The sequence below is a fragment of the Phocoena sinus genome, chromosome 13 (genome assembly GCF_008692025.1).
Source record: "Phocoena sinus isolate mPhoSin1 chromosome 13, mPhoSin1.pri, whole genome shotgun sequence".
Lineage (NCBI taxonomy): Eukaryota > Metazoa > Chordata > Mammalia > Artiodactyla > Phocoenidae > Phocoena > Phocoena sinus.
The window spans coordinates 18,107,775-18,133,960 of NC_045775.1; the positions used below are offsets into that span (position 1 = coordinate 18,107,775).

General features: G+C 51.8%; 1 protein-coding gene across 1 annotated transcript in view; it reads left to right on the top strand.

Annotated features, from left to right (window-relative positions):
* LOC116763985 overlaps window positions 1-26,186 on the top strand; it is a 192,297-nt gene that overhangs the window by 77,831 nt on the left and 88,280 nt on the right. Inside the window, exon 3 of the mRNA XM_032652227.1 lies at window positions 8,710-8,817. Within this exon, the coding sequence (XP_032508118.1) occupies window positions 8,710-8,817 (108 nt within the window). The remainder of the gene's footprint in view (window positions 1-8,709; window positions 8,818-26,186) is intronic.

Consider the following 26,186-nt stretch of genomic DNA (forward strand, 5'->3'; position numbering starts at 1 on the left):
ATGGTTTATTTTTAAATGGATAACTCATCATATCTGGGTAAAAAGTACTGTAATCTCCAAAGACTTTTCTTTCACATTTTTTTTTTCTCTCTGAGAAACAGCCTCAGATCTATTCAAATAAAATAGTTTTCTACTGGGTGAGGAAGTAATGCCTCTCAGACCCACTTGGGGCTGGGAAGGGGTTTTCAGCCGCTGGCCCTATGGCTTGGATTCGGAGGAGAGGGGTAGAAGCCATGAAAGCATCTGCCCTCAGGCCTGGAGTTTAGCAGTTGCTGGGGAGGAGGAGAGGAGGGGCTAAACGGCTGAAAGTTAAAGGCTGAAAGTGTCCTCTTGAGGGAAATTCAGGGAGATTAGCTGCAGAGGGCAGGAAGTGGTAACTGACCAGTGTCAGATAGACCCAGGACAACTACACACACGGTCAGCCCATTGGTCAACTGGCCCCCAAGGAAGATCCCTCCCCATTCATTTGTCCTCTGCGTGCTCACTTCTGTGGAGAGGTGGTGGGAAAGAAGGCCCCCACCTTCCCCGTGGCGCTGTAGGTACTGCAGGGATACCTATTCTGTGCTTCAGTTGGCAGGCTATAATAATAACGTTACGGCCACCAGTTAATATGTGCCATGGGCTATGCCAAGTGCCTTTCTTACACCCAAACATTTAACTCTCAGAACAAACATGGATGTTCAGAAATAGCATCCCCATTGTACAGAGGAGGAGACTGAGGCAGGGGTGGGAGTGGCATGGAGGGTCTGCCATTAAGCTTAGAGATTTAGACCCAGGTCTCTAAGATTATCCATCTTCCATGCTCTTGACCACCCAGGTGTGTCAGGGACTAAGATGAAAATCCAAGGTGAAGCTCTGATTGTGCCATGGAGCGAGGCTGCAAGGTTCAGACTTGGGAGAAGGGGTTCCCAAACCTCTCTGCAACTCCCTGGGGAGACCACAAACCCACCGAGTCTAAAAGCCCACCTTGTTTTACTCTGTGAAGCCGCATTTTCCCCATCACTTCTCTCTAAAGCTGTCAAGAGGCCAAGAACCAAAGGGGCATGAGATGCCGAGCAACCCTGAGCCCTGGCAGCTGAGGTATCAGCCGGACCTGGCTCGGTCCAGACCCTGACAGTGAGCAGACGCTGGATCCATGAACTTGTTTGGTAGTTGTGTCTCCTGTCCCCACGGCTGTCTCCCACCCCCTGACATGTACAGCTGTGGGCCCCATAGAGGACCGATGTGGTAGCTAAGTGAGTGCCTGGGACACAGGTCAAAGGCTCCCCTTAAGAATCGAGGCAGGGCTTCCCTGGTGGCGCAGTGGTTGAGAGTCCGCCTGCCGATGCAGGGGACACGGGTTCGTGCCCTGGTCCGGGAAGATCCCACATGCCGCGGAGCAGCTAGGCCCGTGAGCCATGGCCGCTGAGCCTGCACATCCGGAGCCTGTGCTCCGCAACAGGAGAGGCCAAAACAGTGAGAGGCCCGTGTACTGCAAAAGTAAAAATTAAAATTAAAAAAAATAATAAATAAATAAAAAGAATCGAGGCAAACAGCCCCAGGATCTGTCACCAGGAGAGGGACAGCCTCTGAGAAGAAATTGGAACAGGGAAATTGGGAGGGAAGTCCTAGTCTCTCTGGGCTCTACGTGTGGGTCCAGACTTGAGGTGGGCTCTTGCCTGGCTGGGAATTCCAGTGTGCTCAATGCTAAGATGGGGGCTGCCCGATGGAGCCAGGATGGAACCTCCTGGAGACCAGCGGGGGCACCAGCTTATCAGGCCACGTTCTACTTCCTCTTTCCACTGCTCTCACCCCTCCTGGCATATTGTTCTGTTTTACTCCCCAAGACTCTAGATAAGTCTTATCCAAATGTTACAGCCTGGCCCCAGGAGTGCAGGGAGAACCAAGGGAAGAGACTTGTTCACATCTGAGTCAGAGTTTTAAGTGGGCAGCATGGTCTTGCGGGTGGAGACTCCACAGATGCCCCACCCACATGGCCACCTGGACAGCACTGAAGAGGAAGGTACTGTGGTTCTCGGCACCAGGAAGGAGAGCGACACCCATACCCACCGCAATCCAGCTCCGCACATCCCCAGCTGGCCTTCCTGTCGGTGAATTAGGGATGCCGGCCCCTGTCCTGCCTCTCCTGGGGTCCACGTGGCCATCTAATGAGGGAAAGAAGATGCAGAAACACTCCAAAGAGCCCATGGCACCAGGCAAATGTGAAGCATCATCATTAAAAGCTTAAATTTACGGGTCTGAAGGAGAAGCAACATCTGGGAAGGAATTATTACAATTTAAAGGGAGGATGCAGGCTTGTTTATAAGAGTGAAATCTGGAAGCAATGTCTGATTCCTTTTTTTTTTAACTGGTTTGTATTCCAATCATGCGGCTGTGGTGTGAATGTCCAAATGTTCGAAGCAAAATTGTAGAAAGTGAGTTGAGTCTTGGAGGCAGTTTCCTTCCTTCAGCAGAGCCTTACTGAGCATCTACTACGTGCCAGGTGCTGCATGCCCTGCCCACATCTTCCTGCCGCCATGGGCGAGTGGGTGTAACAGATTTGCTGGAGCCTCTGCCCTTCTCTCCAGCCTGCAGCCCTCAGGAAATGCAAGGTCTTTCCAGTCCTGGATCCAGTGACAGGAAAGCCTCTATAAATTTGTGGGGGGCTCTGAGTGGTGGGGCTGAGTTGGTGGATTCCTAGTTAATTGAAGTGGGTCTGCCTTGCAACAAGAAAAGAGTTTGTGTCGGGGGAACTGCTTTGCAACCTTTTTTTTCTGAAACATTTCAGCCTAGGTTTCTGGCAGAGCCCTGTCGTGACAAAACTTAGGATCCAGTCAGGCCACGGGCACCCCGTCGTCCTTATCTCCCCATTCTCCTCGCCCAAGCCAGCCGAGCGGAACCAGGAGATAGGCCATTGCGAAGCCTCCTTTGGTGACACTGTGTTCTTATCTTGATATTCTCCAGGGATTCGCCCAGGAGTGTCTGTACTCCAGAGAGTGCAGAAAAACTTCTGGAGAGGAGTTTTCAGGAGGAGAAGGGGTGAAGGCAGGGGGAGGAGGTCCGGGAAGCAAGAGCAGGTGTGTGTCTGATCACAGAAGTGGAGGAGAGCTGGGGCTGTCCGGGGCAGGAGGCTGGACATGGCAGGTCACTGGGAGGAGTCCAGACTGGCCTGGGTTCTTGCGGCCCCTGCCATGGAGGGACTCTGGCCAGGGAGTGACTTGACCCATTCTGGGGTTGAGCACCACCCCTTAGCAGTAGCCGGGATGTGGGCCAGGTGAGAGTTGGGGAGGCCTCGCCCCAAGCAGCCATAGCAGAGATTGGAGAGAACTGTTCTGAGCAGTGCCGTGGGAGGCGGCAGTGCAGGGCCCCGCGATGAGGGTCCGGCAGTAGCAGCTGTGGAGGAAGGTCAGTCCCGAATGCATGCAGTCTCAGGCAGGCGGGGGTGACATGGATTGGTGGAACAGGGAAGCTGCAAGAAAACCTCAGTGCCGTGGTTTTGACCCACCAAAGCTCCACCCTACCCATCAGAATCCTCCTCCTTTTCTCTCACGGGAAAGAATTTCACGTAATTTTTCTCTTGGGGTGGGGGGTGATGATGAAAACAGTGTTGGGAAACATCGAGTTAACAGTAACGAAGAACCTGGGTGAGCTGCGGTCCTGCCGACAGAGGTCTGCGGTAGGGGCTGGGCCCGTCTGGGCTTCTCTGCTGTGAGAGGCTCTGCTCAGGGTCAGGGGGTCACTTGGGAACCTGACCACCTCCGGGGCATCTGCGAGCTGCCGAGAAGTGGGCAGTGGTGGTGGGGAGGACAGCCAATCGGGTTGTAGGGTTAGTTTGGGCTCACCAGGACCTGACTGGAATGTGGACGTCCACCGACACCTGTGCTTTTATTCAGCCCAGGGTGGTGACTGCAGAGAAAACACAGAACAGTGCTAAACTCCTCACTGATTGGGATCCCGGGAACGAGGGGGCCGAAATCCAGAACAGAGACGTGGGATGGAGGCACAAATCCAGAGCTCCACTTCCAGCTCCCTCCCACTTTCACTTGCTATGTGACTTTAGGTAAATCTTATTGTCCATGAGCCTCAGTTTCCTCATCTATAAAATGGGAATACTAATTGTAAAGTATTCACAAGCTTGTTAGAAAAGGTAAATGAGAAACTGTGAACTGCTAGGCTTTCTCAACATCAGACATTATGAAAATATTATTTTTCCCTCGATCAGGAGTCATGGCCTCTGAAGATCCTATCTTTCTTTGAAGAACACGTGCCCGTAGAAAAGCTTGCCGGGTGGTGCATTCCTATCGTGGAGAATATGTAATGGATCTCATCAGTGGCCAATTCTGGCTCCTTAATGGAAAGAAGAAGCCTGAGCATTGTGCTGGGTGGGCTCTCGTAACCGGCTTATGCTCCATCTTTACATCTTAATTCTCCCCTTTTAAAAGCAGTGCCTTCCGGGCCCCTTGGTCCATGAACTGTCGAGAGCCTGATGGATAAACACTCAGAGAGAGTGTTTATTTTGGGGTTGGCAACATGCCTACAAGCTTTGGTGAACCCATGGTTGATGTTATTAATGGATGGCCTGGTTTTCTCTCTTCTTAAAAGAAAGAGAATGTGAATGAGAGTTCCCCTTGCAGGATACGTTCAGAGCAGACATCCAAGCCTGTGCCAGGGGTGCCAGAGGGTCCTGCACCTGGGCTGGCAGGAGGGTGGGTGTGGGAGCGGGTTTTCTCACTATAGTTTACAGCCTCCAGTTCCTTTGCTTTTTTTCTTCCTTCCAAGGAAGGAAGAATCCTTGTTTCCTAGTTGGCTGAGGGGTAGTGAGCTCCCCGGGCGCTGGAATCATAATTGGGTAGCATGGTCAAGACCCAGGCAGGGCTGCTCTCTGATCCTACATCAAACGGGAGACTCCCTAATTGGTTTTTCCTCTCTTACGGCAGTTCCTCTCCAAAAAAATGATATCTTTTATAGGGAAGTAAAAAAAATCCTGGGACCCTTGTTTATTATTCTCTTCGCTATCAGTTTGGTTCATGTCAGGAACCATCTTTATTTGTAGATCTAGAGTTAGAATAGGTCTCAAAAATTTCTTTGAGTTTAATTCTGAGGATCTCCCAGCATTTAGGCAGTTATGTAACCCAGACAGCCTATTCATGGGTCCTGCTTTCATATGGGCCTTTATGCTGTCAAATTCAATTAGCATCTCTTAAGGGCCTTGAGAAGGTGAAGGACTTAAGACCAATTTCACAGGCATTGACTTATTACCTACCGTATTTTTTAAACTAAAGTAAAAAAAGTCCCTCAGCCTTTGGCTTTTTAAATTTTATTTTCCTTAAGCCTGGAAGCTGCCCTTTGATGATGAGATTAGTGGAAGAGAAATGGTCAGTTTGACCAGAGATGTCAAAGGTCAGCTCCAGAGGTAGTACCTCCATCTCCCCTGGGGTTGGAAAACCACACCTACCTCCCTGTGATTTCCAGGGTTCTTTCCTGAGGTTCATTTTCCCAGGCCATGATCTTTGGAACCTTAAGGTTTTACAGTGTTATCATGGGAATGAAATTATTACTAGAAATCAGTTTCTAGTCATTTATTTTAAAATCACTTTAAATACCATGCATCTCATTAGAGTAGAATGTGTTTCGGTTGATGGCTGTAGCTTATACAGGCCTCCCAAGAAGAAAAGGTACGGAATGAAGGGTCTGTGTACACCCCCATGTGATGGGTGTTATGGGCCAGAGATTCAAATATTAAGATAATGTCTGTTCTCAGGACGCTCAGGATTTGAATACAAGGAGTAGAGGTTGGGTGGGAGAAAACAGAGCAAGAGGAGGAAAGAGATGAAATTACTGAGGCATCAACTAATAGCAAATAGTAGCTGAGAACAGCTAGAAAGCCCTCGAGGGAGGAGCATCTGGTTGAGGTGGGCAGAGATGTCGTGAAGGAGGTGTGGCTTGCCCTGGGACTATGAGTGGACGATGGCAGTAGTGAGATGCCGATGCTGATGCTTTTGCTGAGGACGATAATTATGTACCAGTTTCTCTGATGCATTAATAACGGGAAACAAGAGTTCATAGAAATTAAATAATTTAGCCGGTGTCACAAAACTAAGGGCCATGTTAGAATTCTAATTCGGATGTCTGATTCCAAAGTCCTGCTTCTAACCATCTCTGAGAATGTATTCATTAGGGTCTTGACAGGAAACAGACACATTCAAATGTGTAATTTGAAGAGAGTTAAATGAAAGGACTATTCACAAAGGTGGCGGAGAGAGAACTGTATGGAACCCATCACCAACCGGAGCCGCGACCTTCAGTAGAGAGTCACAGCCATCCCATGAAGACAAGCAAGGAGGCAGGAAATTGGGAATAAACACCCAGCCCCACCCCAATCCCTGGTCTCCTGCTGGTGTCTGCACTGGCTGAACGTAACTGGAAGTTGCAGGGTCTCAGAGCTGGAGTGACACCCTCTCTGACAACCGGGTGAGCCTCCCAGGACACAGAACCGGATGGAAAGCCGACCTGGAGGAGCGAACAGAAGATACCCAGCACAGCCTGTGATGTCTCACACGTCAGCTCACGTTAGGATCTTTTCATAAGCACATTAGGGAACAGTCCCAGAGAACTCAGCTTTGCATGTGGTTTATTTTTGTTTGGAACTTTGTTTCGGTTATCTCCTCTAGAAGTGGCCTGTGGAGACCACAAAGGAGGAAGGACGAGGCCATTGTCATCAGAACAGTTTAGACAGCACTGGTGGCTCACCCCCCTGCACTACCCACCCCCCTCCTGTCTGGACTGTGCTGTATTTGGCACAACCCAGAGAGTCGAGCCATCTGGGTTGCAGAAAAGGGAAGTGGATTAACCTGACATTGGCAACCAAGAGGTTTGTCTCAAGAGAGGGAGAGCTCTTTCTAAGGCTTGCTGGCCAGGGTCTTGGGCTCTCAGTTAGTAGCCTTTACAGTGGCCTGCAAGGCCCTATGCTAACTGAATTCTCACCTCTCCAGCTTAATGTCCTATAGTCTCCCATGTCCAGCCACAACTGCAGATCCAGGAACACAACAGTCACGCTCCCCCCGGGGCATTTGCACTGGCTCTTCCCTCTGCCCTGAATGCTCTCCCCGGACACCTGCACAGCCCAGGCCCGTATCATCTTCCAGCGTGCTCGAATGCCATCCTCTCGTGAGGCTTATTACCCCGACCACCCTCTCTAAACTGCACCACGATCTCCCACAGTCATCTTCTGCTCTACTTCTTCTCTGATAAATAGTTCTGACGACCTTCTAATATATTGTACAATTTGTACTTATTTCTTAAGGTTATTGTTTGTTCTGTGTTTCCATCCACTAGAAGATGAGCTCTATGAGGGCAGGAATTTTTCTTCCTGTTTTGTTCACTTGTATTCCCAGAGCCTAGACACTGCCTGACACATAAGGGGGATGCCCTTAATATGTATTGAAAGAATGAATGGGTAATTAAATGAATGAGATCCTCAAGAATCTAAAAATGGCCTGACCACTGTCCCCTAGACCTCTCTCTTCACCGACACGTAACTGCCAAGGCTCTTTCCCAGAAATACATCGATGGTTTATTATCACCAGTACTGTCAATATTTTGTGGCCAAAGAGATCGATTTAACTGTCTGCTTCACATAAGCTTGGTAGAGGAAATGTACTCACGACTTTGGTTCTGTATCAAAATTAAATGGTGACCTTGGCTTACTTTGCTTCCCCACTGAGGTTATTTCTTAATCGTAAAGGGAACATGCTATCCTTGGGAAAAATAGTATTTTTGCCACCTTCAGCTTTAAAATGGCTATTTGATATGGCCCGTGTGTGTCTGTCAGCAGCATCTGAAAAAGCTTGAGTTGAGAGGCTCCGAGAAAGACCCGTTGCATCGTCGGAGAGAAGCTCGTCATAAGGTGGAATTAGTTTACAATAACTTATTTACCTGTCCACATCCTTCATATCACATTAAAGCTTTCTCCCTGCTATCCGGGACTCTGGAGTGCTAAGAGGAAAAGGGAAAATCAGTTGGTAATGATATATTCAGTTTAGAAAAAGGTATCGATTCCCAGGTAACGACAGTCATGCGTTTTTTGCAGTGGAGGATGCCATTTCCTGTCGTGAAGATGGCTTTCACATATATTATATTTGAACGAGGGAACTAGGGATAGCCCTGCCTCCCCATGTTCGATAGCCTCTCTCTACGAGGTAGTAAATCCATATATTTTTTAAAAACCCTTCTCTCCAGGGAACCCATCCTTTGCCTCCTCAAGGTCTCCTTGTCCATTGTCTAAAAGTAATGATGTGCTTTTGTAGTTCTAGAGTTTGTGTCCTGTGCTCTTTTCAGCATTAAAGAAGACTTACATTTCTTATTTTTCCCCATCTCTGGAATTTCTTGGTTTGGATTAGATGGAAGGGAATGCCATTATTCTCTCTCTTATTGAGTGTTAATGGGTCTACCATGGGGATTAGGGCTTTCTGTGTTTGGGGGATGGAGGGGTGAGATCTAGTGTCTGCCCCTTGGGGTTCTCTGCTGCCCACTCGGATCCCCTTATCTTGGTGTGCCGGGGCAGAGTTTGGGCATGGCCTGTGTCAGATCATCCACACCGGGAAATCCAAGATAGGGACAAGCTTCCACTTAAGTTGGGGACCATCTAAGATGCTGGAATTCCAAAGAGATCTTTTTGCAAAAGATGATACCTTTTCCCCACCCCACCCCCACTCTTCTGTCTCTTTTTAGACGGCCTGGCCTCCTGGTGATGCTCATGCTGTGCTAAGTGTTGGTGGCCATCGAGGATTTTGCATCCTGGGGACGAATCCTGAGCTTGCCAGAGACGGACGGTGCAAGGTAGGTCAGCTCACCTGGAAAGCAGGAAGTCATCTTCTCTACCACTGATTTCCTCGGGGAAGTAAGGTAAATGTAGCTGGTCCTCTCACCCTTTTGGTCAGTGAGATTTTTACCGTAGACATGGGATTAACTGGTAACCAGAGCCAAGCTAAGCCACCTGGGCCCCACCCTTCTGGAATCAACACACAAGCAAGGCTGTCACTCTTATTCACTCACCTGGGGCTCTGGTCCTCCAGGAGGTTGGATCTGGGGGTGGCCAGCAGCTAGGTGACTACTTAGCTCCTTAAAAACTGCAGTTCTTCTTTTGTAATTTAACTTTTCTTGTTATTAAAATAGTATTATTAAATATCCTGAAAATATTATTGATGTTATTAATATTAAAACAAATAATAATATTTGTTCAGTGTAAAAATATTTTAAAAGATAGCACGTAAAATTATATAAATTACTTATAATTATAATCCGGAGAAATAAGCATTTTAGTGTCCTTTTCCAGGCTATTTTCCTAAGCATATACATAAAGTGTACACGCACACATGCACAACGCAGGTGAGGTCACACTGTAGGTACTAGTTGGTAATCCGTTATTTTGACTTCACAATATGTTGCAGGTACCTTTTTATGTCAGTAAATACAATTCTATAGCATTTTTAAAGGCTTCATATTGTACGGTTATAATAAGCCACACAGTTTACTTAACCAGTGCCTTAATAATGGAGATCTAGTGTATTTTTAGTATTTCACTCTTACGAACAATATACTATAACAAACATGTTTGCATATATGTCTTTGCATAGTCATTTGATTATTTCCTTGGATTAAATTTCTAGAGGTCAGCCTTAAAATTTTGATTCAGGAATCTCCAAGCGAGATCCGGAAGACCAGGCAGCCAGGAGAGGTGGGGGGAACATGGCCTAACCTTGTGATGGCAGAGTCTGATGAAACGAATCAGCGAGCTGGGCCTGGAACGAAGGTGGGCGTCGGGGGTGTAGGTGCCGGGATTCAGGACACTGGAAGCTGAGCTGACCTAGGCTAGCACGTCTTGATGGCACTCGAGCCTTTAGAAGTCCATGGGCTGAAGCCACCTCTGCATCACTCCTAGGGCTGGTGCTGGGCGAGCTCAGATGCTGTGTTCTCAGCAGGCCCATGCCCTGGTGCCCTCTGACCAGGAGCCTCAGGGGCTCTGCTTGGGGCCAGCCTGTAGCCAGGACTCCAGCTTCCTTCCACAGCAGGGGTCTCAGCAGCTGACCAACAGGGTTCCTGCCATGCCCTGATTGTCTGCTGGTCAGAGAGCTTTCTCTTTGGACTCGGAGACAGTGGAGTTGGGGATGCGCTGCGCTCCCAGAGCCCTCGCACAATGAGAAGGGATCCTGAGTTGCAGGCAGACTGGGTTGTCAGCAGGAAGCAAGAGGAGGCTCCAGGCTGGGCCTGAATCGGCTACCGAAATAGAAGAAACATCCACGTGCATCCAGCCTGCTGCCACCCAGCAGTCCAGCAGGGGTGGCCAGTGGGGACAGATGGGCGCCTGACCTTGAGAGTTGTTAGGCTGTTGGCACACTCCTAAGGACATCACTGACTGGCTGGCCAGCTGTCCAGCTACTCATCCTGGACACTAGGGAATGCTTTGCTTCTGTGACTGTCAGGCCAGAGGAGGGGAGTTGGAAAGCTAGACAGTTAAGCTTGGATTTGGTGACCGTGGCATTCTCAGCTCTTGGGGGGGGCAAAGGTGGAGTTAAGTGTCTGAGAAAAGATTCAGGAGATGCTCTTCACAGAAGTCAGCTTTCCAAGAATACACCTTCAAGTTTTAGAGTGTGAGTGTGTGTGTGGCTGAGGTGAAGGGGGTAGAGAGACCCAGGGCAACGGGTTTAATGGCCTTTATTTTGGGGTCTTCTATTCCCTGCCTCTGATGCAGGGTGAGACGTGGCTCTTGTTCATCCCAACCTTTGAGAAGCATGTATTTTAGGATCGGGAGAGACTTGAAGGTTATCTCACCAAGCATATCTGATAGGATACCCCCCTTGTGGATCTTAAATCTCTGTGCCCACCAGACTGGTCTTCTCACTGTGAACCCATGGCAGTCTTCCCTACCTCCTGGCCAGTCCCTGGAGGATAATCATTGATTCTATCTGTGCTCCCTTCCACCACCCCGCCCAGCGCCTGCCGAGGCTTTCAATAAATACTCACCACACACACACACCCACAGCCTTTCCTGGGAGCACCACCATAGCATATGGCCTGGAGCTGGGTTATATGTTTCCCTCACGTGCAGGACTCCCACAGATTCCCAAGAAGATAGGAAGCTTCCATGGCCTGCTTTGACCCCTGGTAACCAGTGGAAGAGCTATCACTTTCCTGTGGAAATTGGGCCAGGTCACTGGGCTCCATGAATCCTGCTACAAAGCGGGATCTGCTCAGAGGCAGAGCGTGGAGGGCTGCTCTCTGCTTGTCCGTGGCCTGATGAGCATCCTCTGTGTAACCAAGAGCATGGTACCAGGACCAGCCAGCAGGAGGGAGATGTAATGCCAGCACTGCAGTGTGCGACCGTGGCCAGGGTGGGTGAAGAGTTAAGGGGTAAAGCTGGGGACCTGGTCCGTGCAGAACTGAAGACTGAGCCAAGAATGGCATTAGCAGACACCTAGGCTCCGAGGTGATGAAGGGCCAGTGCCCATCCCCATCGGTGCGGGGGATGCCCCTGTGCAGCATCCCCGACCTTCATCCTGGGACTGTCGCAGTGCTGCCTATCCAGGCCCCTAGTCCCCCTGGGTGCCCTGCATCCTGGGAGGACATTACAAATGTCTCCAGAGCTAATGGGACCTGGAGCTGTGCCATCAGAGGACACCTTGTGCTGTGCCCCGGACTTTTGCACTCACAGCAGCTTCACCTGGCAAAGCCATCCCAAAGGTGCCCTTGCGGACCGCACACATGCTGTGCCTTTCTGCACTCCCTCGCTCTTAACAGCCTTGCTTCACTGGACCCCTGGCCCCTCCTCCCTCCTTCTCTTTCTGATCCCCCTTTGGCTTCCACCCTGAGGACGGACCTGTGGGCTGGCATTTTAGTGCTGCTTTCGCCAGCATATCCAAGCTGTCACCCACTTGTCCTTTGTTCTTGCTGCCTGTCCTGGCCCATCCTGGAAACTTCTGCAGCCCCTACCTTCCCTGGGCCTCTGGGCCCTCAGATGCCTGAGGGGGCCATGTAATCACGCCGAGGGGCTTGGGCACAGATCTTTTAGCAGAGTCTTAGCCAAACCCTCAGTGCTGCCCAGGCATCCTTCATGCATCACTGGTCCATTCCCTTTCCGGTCCTTGCAACTGTTCCCTGCCTCCCCCATTGTCCTCAAGACCTCCAGCCAACCCTGTCCTCCTCAGGATCAGCAAAAGACCTCCCTACTAGTTTCACGTAGACATGGAGCCTCCCACCCTTGGCTTGGGTGGGCTGCATCTCTCTGTCTTTCTGGCCACTCCAGCCCCTCTTCCTGCTTCTGCCTGTAAATGAAGGTGTTTGTGCTACCGGGTTTCCCTCAGCTTTACTGTCTCTCAGTAGCCCCTCTACTCCCTCTGCTTCAGCTGTCCCCAGGGCTTGATTCTCAGGAAGCAACTCTGTCCTAAGGTCCTGACCACTTCTCCATAGTTCTGAGAATCCATTACCCACCGGTCTGATTGCATCTCAGACTTGACCTGGCCAAAAGAAGCCACCTCATTGCTGTGAAGCCTTTAGGGATGCCTCAACCCTCGCCTCTCCCTAGGCTGTGAACCTCTGTCCTCTTTGTCTTGAGCCTCTCATCCTCTTTCCTGGACCATGAGCTTCTGGAGGACAGGGACCATTCTTTTTCTTTTTTTTTTTTTTTTTTTTTTTTGTGGTACATGGGCCTCTCACTGTTGTGGCCTCTCCCGTTGCGGAGCACAGGCTCTGGACGGACCGGGGCACGAACCTGTGTCCCCTGCATCGGCAGGCGGACTCAACCACTGCGCCACCAGGGAAGCCCTGGGACCATTCTTTTATCTCCCCATCATGAGATCAGATGATCTTATTCAGTTCAGAGGTCACAGGACTGCAGGACAGATGACCTCACAGGCAGTGTGTTAGAAGGGACGCTGGACTGAGAGACAGGCCGCTGGGCTCTCATCCCAAATCCACCACTAATGCCAGGCAAGCCCCGTACAGCTTTCTGAGCCTCCATCTCCTCTGCTTCAAATGTAGGATAACCACCCACCCACCCACCTTCCTAGCTCCCAGGAGAAGGTAGACAGGTTCAGAGGCAAAATGACATTACCTGGGCCAGCAGTGCTCAGGCCTCAGTGAACACTGCAGTCACCTGGAGAGATTTAAGAAATACAGATGCCTGGGTTCTTACCCCAAACCTTCTAATTTCATTGTTCTCATGAGGATGGGCATCTGTGTATCTTAAAGCTTCAACCAATACTCTCAACTCAAAAGTGTTAACCAAATTCCTGGATTCTAAGCCCTGAGGATTTGGGATGGAGGTTGTGGAGATTTGGCAAAACAGAATTGCTGGATGATATGTAATTTATCTACTCTTTCAGCTATTCTAAAATCTACTTCCTGGGGCTTCCCCGGTGGCGCAGTGGTTGAGAGTCCACCTGCCGATGCAGGGGGTGCGGGTTTGTGCCCCGGTCCGGGAGGATCCCACATGCCGCGGAGCGGCTGGGCCCGTGGGCCATGGCCGCTGGGCCTGCGCGTCCGGAGCCTGTGCTCCGTGGCAGGAGGGGCCACGACAGTGAGAGGCCCGCGTACCGCAAAAAAAAAAAAAAAAATCTACCCCCTGGATCAAGGCTTCTGAAAGCTGGGTACCATGGCGATAGCCATCTGTCAACCCTGTTCATCTCGCCCCACCCCGAAATGATTTTACATGAACCCTACAGGCTGTTAGAAGATCTTATTTTCCTATGGAGCACGTAGATATGCTCACATTTAGGACTCTGTGGCAGTCAATGTCCATCCTGTCCCTGTGACTCCTTTGCTGGGACCTGAGATCTGTGCCTCTGACTCCAGCATAGGCATTTCCTCCCGAGCCGTCATCACAGTATCTCATGTTGGATCGTGTCATAACAGATAAGCTCCTGTTTGCCTCTTCTAAGTCTAAACAGTGGCTCTCAACCCCGGCTGCATATTAAGATCACCTAGGGAAATTTTTAAAATTCTGATATCCAGGCTACACACCAGATCAGTTAGATGAAAATCTCTACGGCTGGAACCCAGGTATTAGTATTTCTGTGACACTCCCCAGGTAATTCCCAGTAGGAGGCCAAGGTCAGGGGCACGGCCAAGCCTGGAGGCAAATCTGTGACCCACCTGTGACACACGTTTGAGACCTCCTAGGGATGTTTTCATGGAGACAGCATGCCCTGCACACTTGTTTGTCTCCCTCCTGCTTTTGATTTGCATTGTCTTACAGTCTCCCTTTAAGTCACCTTCAATCCTTTCTGAACTCAGTGAGGTGAAAACAAGCAGAACCGAAAGCTTCCTGCTTTTCTCTGGCTGGGACCTGGGCAGCCAGCTCCCACCCCGTCAGGCCTCCCGAGAGAGAGGGTTGCAGACCCCCTTCCCTACCCGTAGGTGCCAGGCCAGAGCCGTCGATTCTGACGACCCCACAGTGGGGAACTGCAGCCAGTCTGCCAAGAGCCCTCCAAGGCCCGTGAGAGAGGCTCGGTCAGTTCACAGCACCTGTGTGCTGACACGGGACTGGAGCAAAGAGGGGACCGACAGGGTGGTCTGTCAGAGCGTCACTGTGCCCAGGACGGCGGCTGTGCCACCCTCGTCTGCCCTCCTTGGCCTGTGAGACTCTGAACAGCATCCTGAGACCATCAGCCAAAGGTAGGCAATGCCCCAGGGGTGGATCCCCCATTTCTGGAGTTGAGTTGTTGGAAGCAGCATATGCACAGGGAGGGCGCTTCCCCTTGGCTAATGGGGGCAGGGCGCACACAGCAGTTCACTCTAGCTGCAAAACCTTGTTTGGCACCTGGGCTAGAAATAGCTTATCTGCAAACCTCAGAGTTTATTTATGTGGCCAAGTTTGATTTCCAAGTGACCTGTCTCCTTCCTTACTTTGCACCTGCCCCAGAGACCAGGGCTGATGGGAACAGTTGTGGGTTTGTGCCCTACAGCAGGGCACCTGGCCCAGGGGGGCGTGGGAGTTGACACCCAGCCTGTGCTCTGCAAGCTTTGCTGTGCCTATGAGGGCTCAGAGGGAGGGACACCTCCTTCTAAGTTGCACAAAAATGCTGAATAGGCTGGTAGTGGCCCTGCCAGAGTCCTGCTCCAGTGACTGTGTAAGGACGCTCCTGAATTTGTGAGCTTCCGGCTCTTATTGATAGTTTCATATTTTCACAGGTCACTCAGAACTTTTAAGCTTTTATCTGCTAATCATAAATTCTCTCTCTCTCTTGCAACATGACAGATAGAGCCAGAAGCATTGGGGCTGTAAGAAGAATACCCAGCACACAGTAAAACTCATTCATTCATTCACTCAAGCACTTACTGGCAACCACACTGTATACTGTTCTAGGTCCAGGATCCAGAGAGGTCAGACAAAAGCCTGTCCTCAAGGAGCTGGCAGTCCAGTGGAGAGACCAGCAAGTAAATACATTCTGACAATAAGATGTGATAAATACAACAGTAGGAATTTATACAATGTGCTATGGAAGAACTCATTCAGTCAACAAATATTTCTTAAGCACCTGCTCTATGCCAGGCTGTATTCCGCACACCGGGGGTGCAGCAGTGACCGTATGAGACAAAATCCCTGACCCAGAGCACACATTTGAGGCCATGAGAGTCTTCTAGTTTGATCAAAACCACAGGCTTCCAAGAAGAGGTAACTTCAAGCTGGAAATGTGTGTGTGTGTGTCAGTGCACACACGCACATAGGCAGTGTTTCAGGCAATAGAAACAGCTTGTGCAAAGGCCTGAAGGTATAAAGGGAGAGGAGACCCCAGAGCATAAGTGCTAAGGGAGACCTAAGAGTTGGGAGATGTGACTGGAAAGGTAATTGGGTCTTGGCTGTGATGGGCATTGAATGCCATGCTAAGCCTCCAGAAGCCACGCTCTCAGATAATGGAAGCAGAGCTGAAGGCTCACAGAGCACTGGCCAGAGAGCACTCTCACACACAACCAAGCTCCCCGTGCACTCCCTGAGCCCCAGAGACTCTTCGGCAGCCTCGTGCTCAGGGCAGCCACTGCCCCAACCTCACTTTGTTAGAACGTCCAAGACTAAGACCGTAGGACTTACTTTACCTCTTCCCATGACCCAGTGCTTTCAGTTTGCAAAGTGTTTTCACATAACTTCATCTACTTGGTCATAAGGGAGACCCTAGGAGGTAGATAGAGAGGGATTATTGTTGCCATTGATTATACTGAGCAAAACAACCTGAGGCCCAGAGAGGGCCAGTGTCTTGCCCAAGGTCACACAGCCAATCAAAGCAGAGTGGGAACTAGAGTCCTTGTCTCCTGGTCCCTAATCCAGAGCCCCTCCTGCCTCCACATCAACTGCTACTCCTTAGATTGAAGCCTAAGACCTCTGAGCGAGTGTCAGTCTGCGCCTGCCTGCCTTCCACAAACATTAGTTGAGCACCTACTATGTGTAAAGCCCAGCATTGAATGACCATCTTCTGGGCCTCAGTGTAGTCCCACCCCCACCCAGGACAAAAACTGGAAGAATCACATCTTCCTTCCTTCCTCCCACCCACAGTGACCCAAGAGGCCCAAAGAACACAGTCAGCCAGGCCCAGGCATCACCCACCTACACCAAGTTGAACAGTGAATGGAATTACCACTGCAGGCTGGAGACCACTCACTCGCTGCATCCTCTCATCCAGGCCACTCGGAGGCTGCCAGTGCATGTTCTCACTCTTACTTGTAAGAGAGCTGGATGCTAAAAGGATGGGGGAGACTTAATTCTCATTCACAGAGCTAGAGCTTCCCTGTGTAAGACAGATGCAGCCTAGCAACCCTCATGGGCCCTTCTTTTGATTTGTAGCAACTCATTTAGATAAAAGCATCTGGTTTGTGAGGTAGCAACAACAACAAAAAATCATTAAAAGCATATTTCTGCTTTTACAAAGTGACCTAGTAACAGCACAGGAGGTAACAATTAACCTATCCCCCCTCCTCCAGGTACACAGGCAGGTGCCGAAAGTGGGAAATGAAAGTCCGGACATGGAGAGGCTCTATCCAGGGTCCCTTCTCAGATCAGTGCCATGCTCACGGATGTGCACAGGCCGGCCCCCAGCAGCCAGCCAGAGAGCCTCGCCCTCCCATTAGCACGGACAGGAGGCATCCTGCTTCTCCAACCCAGAATAAACTGCGATTACTTATTTAGCAGCAGTTCAGGGCTTTCCAAAATGCAATCAGAGTGCTCTGCATCTTGCACAGGTGAGCACAGAGCTGCACTACTGGCTCTGTGAATCGGATGAAGTAAATCTGACCCCATACCAGCTAGCCAAACTCCGCTGGCTTCCACCCCGGCTCCCGTGCATGCCCCACGCACTCACACACGGCCTCTGTTCCCCTCCAGACAGACCCTGTGCTTCTAACTGACCCTGCCTGTGTGCCTCGAACCTCTGAGCACCCGTCCTGCTAAGCCTGCATCTCCCAGGAGTGCCTCTCCCATCCCTACCCATCTCCTGGCAAAGCGCTCCCAGGCCACCCACGCTGGGAATTTTCTCTCTTCTCCTCTGATTTCCTGATACGGTTACTCTCCCCGGCACCCATTTGGTTCTTTTGGGGTCAGGTGCAGTCCTTTCACTGGCCAGTGTGCTCAAGGCTCATCCCCAGACCCCTGTGAGCTCAGAGCTGAGCACATGTAACACTGTAAAGGAACTGATCATAGGAGGTCAACTCACAGGGCCTCTGGCAGTGCTCCTGGGTCCCTCAGCCCCTCTGCTTCCCTTCTGTCACAGAACCCTCTCACCTGGCGCCTGGCTGTTTTCTTGTCTGCCTTGGGAGACAGCTGGGAGTCCCCTGAGGGCAGGGACAGTGTCTTGGTCACTGGGTCACTCCCCACAGCCTGACACAAAGAAGGTTCTGGCACAGTTATGGAATGACTGAGTGGTATGTGTGCCTCACTCAGAAGCATCTCATTTAACCTGTCTCACCTGCGTGTACTCAGGGTCCTGCCACGCCCATGAGAGCAGCTCACAGCTGCCCACCTCAGGGCAGTGAGGGCAATGCACTGACCCAGCCCTTCCAAGGCCACTGCCCCTGGGGCACCAGCACCCCAGGCCAGAGCTCTCCTTTCTGCTGTTCTAAGCTCAGTCCCCAGTCCAAGAGGAAGACAGGCTCCCAGACCCTGCTGGAACCCAGGGTCTCAGTATGCTCAATTTAACATTTAAAACACTTTTGGAAAAGAGGTCCCATATTCAAAGGGACCTCACAGCATTCATTCACTCGTTCATTCATTCATCTGGGGAACATTTGTAGGAAGCAGTGTAGTGTAGTGGTCAAGGGCACAGATGATGAAACAAGACTGCCTGGGTCCTAATCCCAGCCCTGCCCCCACCAGCTGTGTGACTTCCGACACGTTATTGAACCTCCTCGTGCCTCAGTTTCTTCACCTGCAAAATAGAGATTATAAATATACCTACCTCATGGGGTGGTTGAAAGGATTAAATAGTTCATATAATACAACACCTAGAATAGTGCATGAAACATAGCTTAATACAAGGGTTTGCTGTTATTATCCTAAGGGCTGGGACCCCAGCCGACCCCGACGTAATTCATACTTTCTTCAGGACCAAATGCCCACCACCTACCTCCGCCCCCATGGCCAGTCACCCTGTGGCCTTTGCTTGCTAAATACATCCAGTCACCAGGGGACCTCTGCTCCCAGGGAGGTGGCCCTCCTCAGACCACAGGGATCCCAAACAGCCGCTGGGCTGCAAACTGATTCTCCAGGGACAACGGCAGAGGGTCCTGGGACCCCTCCACCTCGCTTCTGGTGGGGGATCTCCCAGCACCCATCACAGAGGACTTGAGCTCCTGCTCAGCCCACAGCTGCCCCCGGAGCCTAAACCCGAACAGCGGACAAATGCCCCACAGAGCACTGGGGCCTGCCCCATCAAGGGCTGCCACTGGCCGGCTTTGGGACTGGGAAGCATGTCCCTGCTCCTCTCTGGATCTCAGTTTCTTTGTCTGTGTCATGAGGGGGTTGGATTCGTGATTGATCCCCAGGGGCCAGTCAGGCAATGTCCCTAGGAGTGACACTCTGGATGTGGCCACATGGGGGCTTCCGGGACTCCACAGTTAGCACTGTGGCTTCAGAAGGTACGTCAGCTTGTCCTTGGGGCATCTGTCATTAACAATTATGAGGTCATCATCTGGTAAATAATTCATAACCCCAGAGATGGGATTAGCTGCCAATAAACAATAATCCATTTAGAACGAGGCTTGGCAGGGGCACGTGCAGCCGTGGTGACGCAGCTCCCTCCCCGCCTCCGGTGTCCTGCTCATGAGCCGGACTCAGGCCTGGCCTTTCTGAAGCCCTCCCTCCCCACCCCCTCCCCTGGCTCAGCTGGGTTTAGTCTCTGGAATAACAAGGACGAGTATTGAGTGCTGACCAAGGGCCAAAGGCTATGCTGAACGGTTTCCATGTACTTTCTCCTGGAATCCTCCCAGCAACCCTATGGACGGACATGGGTACTATTATTGTCCCCCTTTACAGAAAAGTAAACTGAAGTTCCCAGAGGCTAAATAACTTACCCAGGGTCAGAGCGCGAGCGGTCTGGGACTCAGGTCAGCTCTGGCTCTGAGCCCGCCCGTCCCACCCCTTCCTACTGTGAGTTTTAACCTCTCATCCCTTGTCTGGCCTTGATGTCTGTGTGACCTGTGCCCTCCCAGCTAAACTGGGAGCCCTGGAAACCTGTGTTCCCCCACTGGTCTCCCTCACCAAGCAGGGGTCCCAGGAGATGTTTCATAGAGACTGCAGACCCCAGCCTCACTGGCTGGCTGACTAGTTAGTGGTATCATTAGACTCGTGAGTGGTGTTTAGAGGCCAAACCAAAGCCATTGGAGCAGGGAGTAGGAGCACATGTCTTCATCTGAACTTCCCATCTTCTCACTGGCCTGGTACACTTCTCCTTATCAGGAACACAGCCTTCGGGCCACGCTTCCCCATCCTGGGGGAGGAGCTCTGTGCCCAGATGGTGTGAGCCCGACTGTATGGGCTGGTCTTTAGGATTGGGTGAGCCCTGCCAAGAGCTGTTCCTCTCCTGCCCATACTGTCGCCCTACCAGCAAGGCCAGCTGCTCACCCTACATCTGCAGGACTACTTCAGAGTCCTGCCCAGGGGCCCCCAGTCAGGGAGAGACCCCAAAGAAAAAGAGGTGAAATCTCTCCCACTGCCCATTCTTGGCTTCTCCTGGGTCAGGGCACACAAGGACACATCAGCGTCCCCACAACCAGTGTCCCCAGGGCCTGCAGTCATGAACGGTCTTGGTTACACTTCTCAGGCCACCAGAGCCACCCTGAGTTGGGAGCTGTGAGGAACAGGGTGGAGTTGCTGGATGCTGGGCCCTGGAAATGTCACACATCTAGAATGTTGCACAGACCTCTGGGCCAGGCCGTGTAGTGGGGGAAGTCCCATGCGTGCTCCTTTCTCAATAACTGTGGTAACCAGCCCTGGGAGAGACTCCCTGTAGCCTTCTCACCTCTCCTACTGTGGACAGCGGGGTGGTCAGGACTGGAGGACACAAAGGCCAGGAGAAGTGGTCCCTTGCTGCGTTCCAGAACAGCTTGAATCAGACGGAAACTTCCCCTCTCCTTTGAGGAGGCTTCCCTGAGGAGACACTGCTCCTGTCCTGCCTGTCAGGCTCCCACACTGACCTATGTCCCCAGGCCCCTTCCTGTACAGCTTTGCATCCAGAAGTGGGGGAAGATCACCGCGGGGCATCGCCTGCCTTAGGCTGACGGTCTCAGCGTGCTGCTCAGCATGGGGCCGAGTCTCACAGGCCAAGGAGGGCAGACGAGGGTGGCACAGCCACCGTCCCAGGCACAGTGACGCTCTGACAGACCACCCTGTCGGTCCCCTCTTTGCTCCAGTCCCGTGTCAGCACACAGGTGCTGTGAACTGACCGAGCCTCTCTCACGGGCCTTGGAGGGCTCTTGGCAGACTGGCTGCAGTTCCCCACTGTGGGGTCATCAGAATCGACGGCTCTGGCCTGGCACCTATGGGTACGGAAGGGGGTCTGCAACCCTCTCTCTCGGGAGGCCTGAGGGGGTGGGAGCTGGCTGCCCAGGTCCCAGCCAGAGAAAAGCAGGAAGCTTTCGGTTCTGCTTGTTTTCACCTCACTGAGTTCAGAAAGGATTGAAGGTGACTTAAAGGGAGACTGTAAGACAATGCAAATCAAAAGCAGGAGGGAGACAAACAAGTGTGCAGGGCATGCTGTCTCCATGAAAACACCCCTAGGAGGTCTCAAACGTGTGTCACAGGTGGGTCACAGATTTGCCTCCAGGCTTGGCCGTGCCCCTGACCTTGGCCTCCTACTGGGAATTACCTGGGGATCCCGGTGACTAGTGTGAGACATCTACCTCTTGCTTATCCCGAAAGGAGGGGCGCATCCCCTGTTGTTCAGGGCCTTGTTCCGTGGGGCTGGTACTTCCTCTCCTGCTGGCAGCTCCAAGCTGAGACCTGCTGCGCAGCTCCACGGGGGTCCCAGCAGCTCCCTCTTCCAGGCTGGCTCCTCCAGCCCATCAGGACGAGACTTCCCGTGCCCCGTGCCATTGCGGACGGATTGACAGAAAACAAAACTGTCATTTAGGGAGGGGGAGGCGGAGAGCATGCGTCTCCATGGGCTCTGACAGATAGCAGGTACAACCTCCGACAGCCCCCAAGAAACGATGCTCTATTACGTGTGTGCTCCCATGTAATTTGTCCTTGTGTTCTCAGTGAGGGCGTGCTGCAGGACTGCTGAGTGACACACGCGGAGGGGGACCTGCTAGGCCTGCCCCGGTCCTTCTCCTCCAGCGAGCCCTGGGGATGGCTCAGCCCTGACACTAGAGCCTCTGCCTCAGGTCTCCAGGGCAGGAAATTCCATCAGCTCCCACAGTCCCCACTGAGGTGGCTCCTACAGGCTTTTCTTCTATCTGACCTAAATCTCCCTTGCTGCAATTTAAGCCCATATTCCTTTGTTTTGTCTTGAATGGAAATGGAGAACAGCTAGTCCGCAGCTGCCTCCTAAAGCAGGGTGAGCCAGAAGCCCTTCGGACCTCCTGCCACAAGGAAGCGTTCTCAGAAGCCTGCCCTGTCAAATCCCTCCCGAGAGGAGTCTCTGAGAGGACAGCTTGCACACTGAGGCATGAGACGAGGCTCCATCCCTGGAGGCAGGGGGCCTGGTGGGGGCAGAACCCCTGCTTCGGGCACAACACTGACGTGGCCCCTGAGGCTGCTGAGTGAACCAGGGGAGGAGCAGGGGAGGGGTGGGCATGCGAATGGATCACGGTGAAAAGTGCAAGGATGGAATCTGGCCAGGGAGCTGGGGGGTCTCCAGAAGGAGGTGACACCCACCCACCTTAAATCCCACAGGAGGGAGGGAGTCAGCCGGGAGGAAAAGGACAGGCCTTCAGGCGGATACCAGGAGGGTTCTCCTCCCCTCCAGGTCCCTGGTTTGGCTTTGAAAACATTGTTCTCTTAGTTATATTTATATTATTATATTATTTATATTAATCTTAGTTACAGTTCTATATTAAGCAGATTTTTTCCCTGCCTGCCTCTGCTGGTGGTGAGTCTGGAGTTGCACACCTTCACACGGTCCTTCACTTTTCAGTGAGCGTACAAGTGGCAGAAGCCCCCGTGGGCTAAGAGCATCCTGGAGGGGGGTCTGTTGGCCTTGTGATCTCCTAGACCTCTAGGTTTCTGTCTCGTTTTTGTGCCCTTTTACTTCTGGGAACAAATAACCCCACTTGTTTCAGCTATTTTGTAGTCCACTGAAGACAGTTCCTAGAAGAGATGGGTTCATAGTTAAAAAAAAAAAAAAAAATCAAATTTGATTGGAAAGCAGTAGATCGCAGCTAAGTTCTGAGTTTAAAAAGCAGGGACGGGGCTTCCCTGGTGGCGCAGTGGTTGAGAGTCCGCCTGCCGATGCAGGGGACATGGGTTCGTGCCCCGGTCCAGGAAGATCCCACATGCCGTGGAGCGGCTGGGCCCGTGAGCCATGGCCGCTGAGCCTGCGCGTCCGGAGCCTGTGCTCCGCAACGGGAGAGGCCACAACAGTGAGAGGCCCGCATACCGCAAAAAAAAAAAAAAAAAAAAAAAGCAGGGACGCTGAGTGTCCCTGACAGCATTCACGCAGGGTGCAGTGAACGCGAGAGAAGAATTTTTATTTTTCCTAGGCCAGTGGAATTAAAACCTTCCGATTCTGTCGGATAAATGGAGAGAAACTGAATCCTTTTTTCCTAAGCAGTTATCTAACGGCAATCCTGAGATGTGAGCAAGGTCATTGGACTTTTTTTTTTTCCATTGCCTGGTCAAAAGCCCCCTCGAAACTACTCTGCCTCAGTACAAAGGGAGCAAAAACAAAGCGTTGATTGGATTTAAATAATGGAATTGCCATTAACATCTTCCATAGAAGAAGATTGATTCTGACTTGGATTTATGGGAAGTTAGGACTCGTAAAAGTAAACAGAGTGGTACTCGTTCAATATTAATGCATCACCCACCCCGAGGGCTGGTTAAATGGATGGGCTCTCTGCCAAAAGCCCCCATGCCAGCAGCTGGGTTACAGGGGCCTCTGGAGGGTGGCGAAGGCATCCTGGGCCCAGTCCAGTTACCAGCTATGCTGGTCTAGGAAGCCAGGCTGCGCCCTTCCCCGCCTTCCTTCGCATTCGATTCTAAGGTGAAGATCACTGCCCTTTTCTGTCAGGAGGCTGTGGGGGAGACCAGCAGCTCTCCCTGATACTCTGCAAACGTTCACTGCTCCTAATAGGACCGAGGACCCTCTGATGGGCTAGAAAAGTCCCTCTCTCTCCCTGCACCCACTAAGAGCTCCCACCCTTCTGCAGGTGGGTGGGTGTGTGGACCACCGCAGCCTCTAGCGCTGCTGTTCTTGGGCCCAGAGCTCAAGACCTTCAGCGCAGGGACATGTGGGCTTGGGGTTTCAGGAGTTTCTCCAGAGACTCTTTACTCCTGCTCAGGAGAAGGTGGAGGTGAGGCCCAGGTCCTCTGGGAAAGTGGTGGCAGGGCCCTGCGTGGACTAGGAAGGGCCGGTGATTGAAGGTGATGGGGGATGTCGATCACATCACAGGGCTGGTGGCTCCCACTCGTGCCAGCGTCCCACCCAGCTGGGCCTTCAGCTCCACTCCTGACCCTCTCACTCTGCCTCTTTCATCCCCATCCAAGCAGTGTGAAGCCCTTATCACTGTCCTCCAGCCTTCTAGGTGCTATTGATCTCCTGTCCCTCAACTATACACCAGCATCTCCCAGACCCATCCCCAGGGTCTGTATAACATGTCCCCCCTGCTCTCCCCAGGATGATCCCCAGGTGCCGCAAGACCTCGCAGGACTCGTCATCTTTTTTCCAGCCCACTCCCCTTCCCTTGCTCCCCACCTCTGGGAATGGCCACGCCATCTACCCCGTCCCCAAGTCAGAAGTTTGGGCGTGCCGCCAACCCTCTCCTCCGTCCCTCCCCATCCCCAAGCCCTGGAGCTAAGCTCTGTCTCCTAACCTCTCCCCACCCATCCCTCTCCTCCATCCCTGTGCTCTTGACTTGGTTCAGCAGGTGCTCACCACTTGCAACCTGCAGGACCACCATGGTCTCCCACCTCATTTCTCCCCCTCCCCCTCTTTGCCCCCTTCCGGTTTCTGCACACTGGCCTCCAGAATGATCCTCCAGGGTGCAAACCACACTGCCAGTTCCCCCCGTCCATGTAGGATAAGATCCAGACATCTGCCTTTGGAATCCCCCATCCCCGTGCTGACAGCACGACCCGTGATCACACTCTGTACTTTATACCACGGTGCCTTTTCCATGCCTTTTCCTCTACCTGGAATGCCATTCCCATCAACCTGTGGACTTGCCCACCTAGGCCTCTTCCAGAGGCAGAACCAGCCATTCTCTCTTTAGCATGGCATGCCGTTTGTACTTTGAGTGCAGGAAAAGAAACGAACCTTTGAGGGCCTTCTGTATCAGACAAATTTGGGGCTGCCTGCCTTGCCCACTCCAGCTTCTGGAAACATCTGCACCCACCCTCAACCCCTGCTGCTGATAGCAGGTCATGCAACCCCACCCCTCCAGTTTACTGGATGAGGGGCAGAGTCCTGATTTCAAGGGTGCCCTTCCGTTGGCTGGCCCGCAACGTAGGACGGATGGCTCCTGACTTTTAAAAATTCACTAGACCAATAGGATCTATCTCCAGAGAACCAGAGAGAGTTCCATTTGGGGCTGGGCACTTCAGCCGAATGGTAATACAGATGCAACACAAGAGCAATTATTCTGGAGCTCTGTGCCTGTCAAGGTTCAGTCTCAAAGGTAGTGATAGGGAAGGAAAGGAAAAGGAAGAGGATGGCCTAGGAGAAGCAGAACCTTGAACAAGAGATGGAGCTTATCGTGGCTGGTCCCTGAAGCTCCTCCTGTTTCTACCTACCTGCTGGCTCTCTCTGAAACCTCACCATGGTCTCGCAAGAGTCCTCCCTTTCACATGAGCTGGTGTGGGTGCGTTCTCTTTGGTCCTAGAATGTCTACTTTTGAGTGCCTTGCAGTAATCCTGTCAAGCGGGTATTATTATTATTATTGCCATTTTCACAGATAAGCCTATTGAGGCTCAAACACATTAGGTAACGTGCTCAAGGTCAAGGTCAAGGGCGAGGAAGCGAGAGAGCCGAGATGTGGGCCAGTCTTACATACAGCAGCACCCCTTCCTCAGCATTGGCTGCGTCCTCGCAGTGTGTTCACTCTTCCCTAGTCTCCCACTTGGGGCTGTCAGCTCCTGGAAGACAGGAGCTATGTTCACTCACCGCGGTGCCCTCACTGCCCACCACGGACTCCAGGACCATGCAGGTATCAAGTGTCTGATGGGTATGATTTAATTTCCACACAGCCTAGCAGAAAAAGCCCTGGGCTCTGAGCCCAAAAGCCAGAATTCAGGTCCTGCCTCTCTGCATGATGGTTGTGTTATCTTGGGTGGATCACTTTCCTCCCTCCATGTCCTGCAACAACGGAAACAGTCTAAGGTGTTCAGGCAGACCTCATGTTATTGCACTTTGCTTTATGGAGCTTCACAGATACTCTGTTTTTTACAAACTGAAGGTTTGTGGCAGCCCTGCGTCGAGCAAGTCTATCGGCACCGTTTTTCCCACAGCACTGCTCACTTCTTGTCTCTGAGTCACATTTTGGTCATTCTCTCAATGTTTCAAACTTTGTCA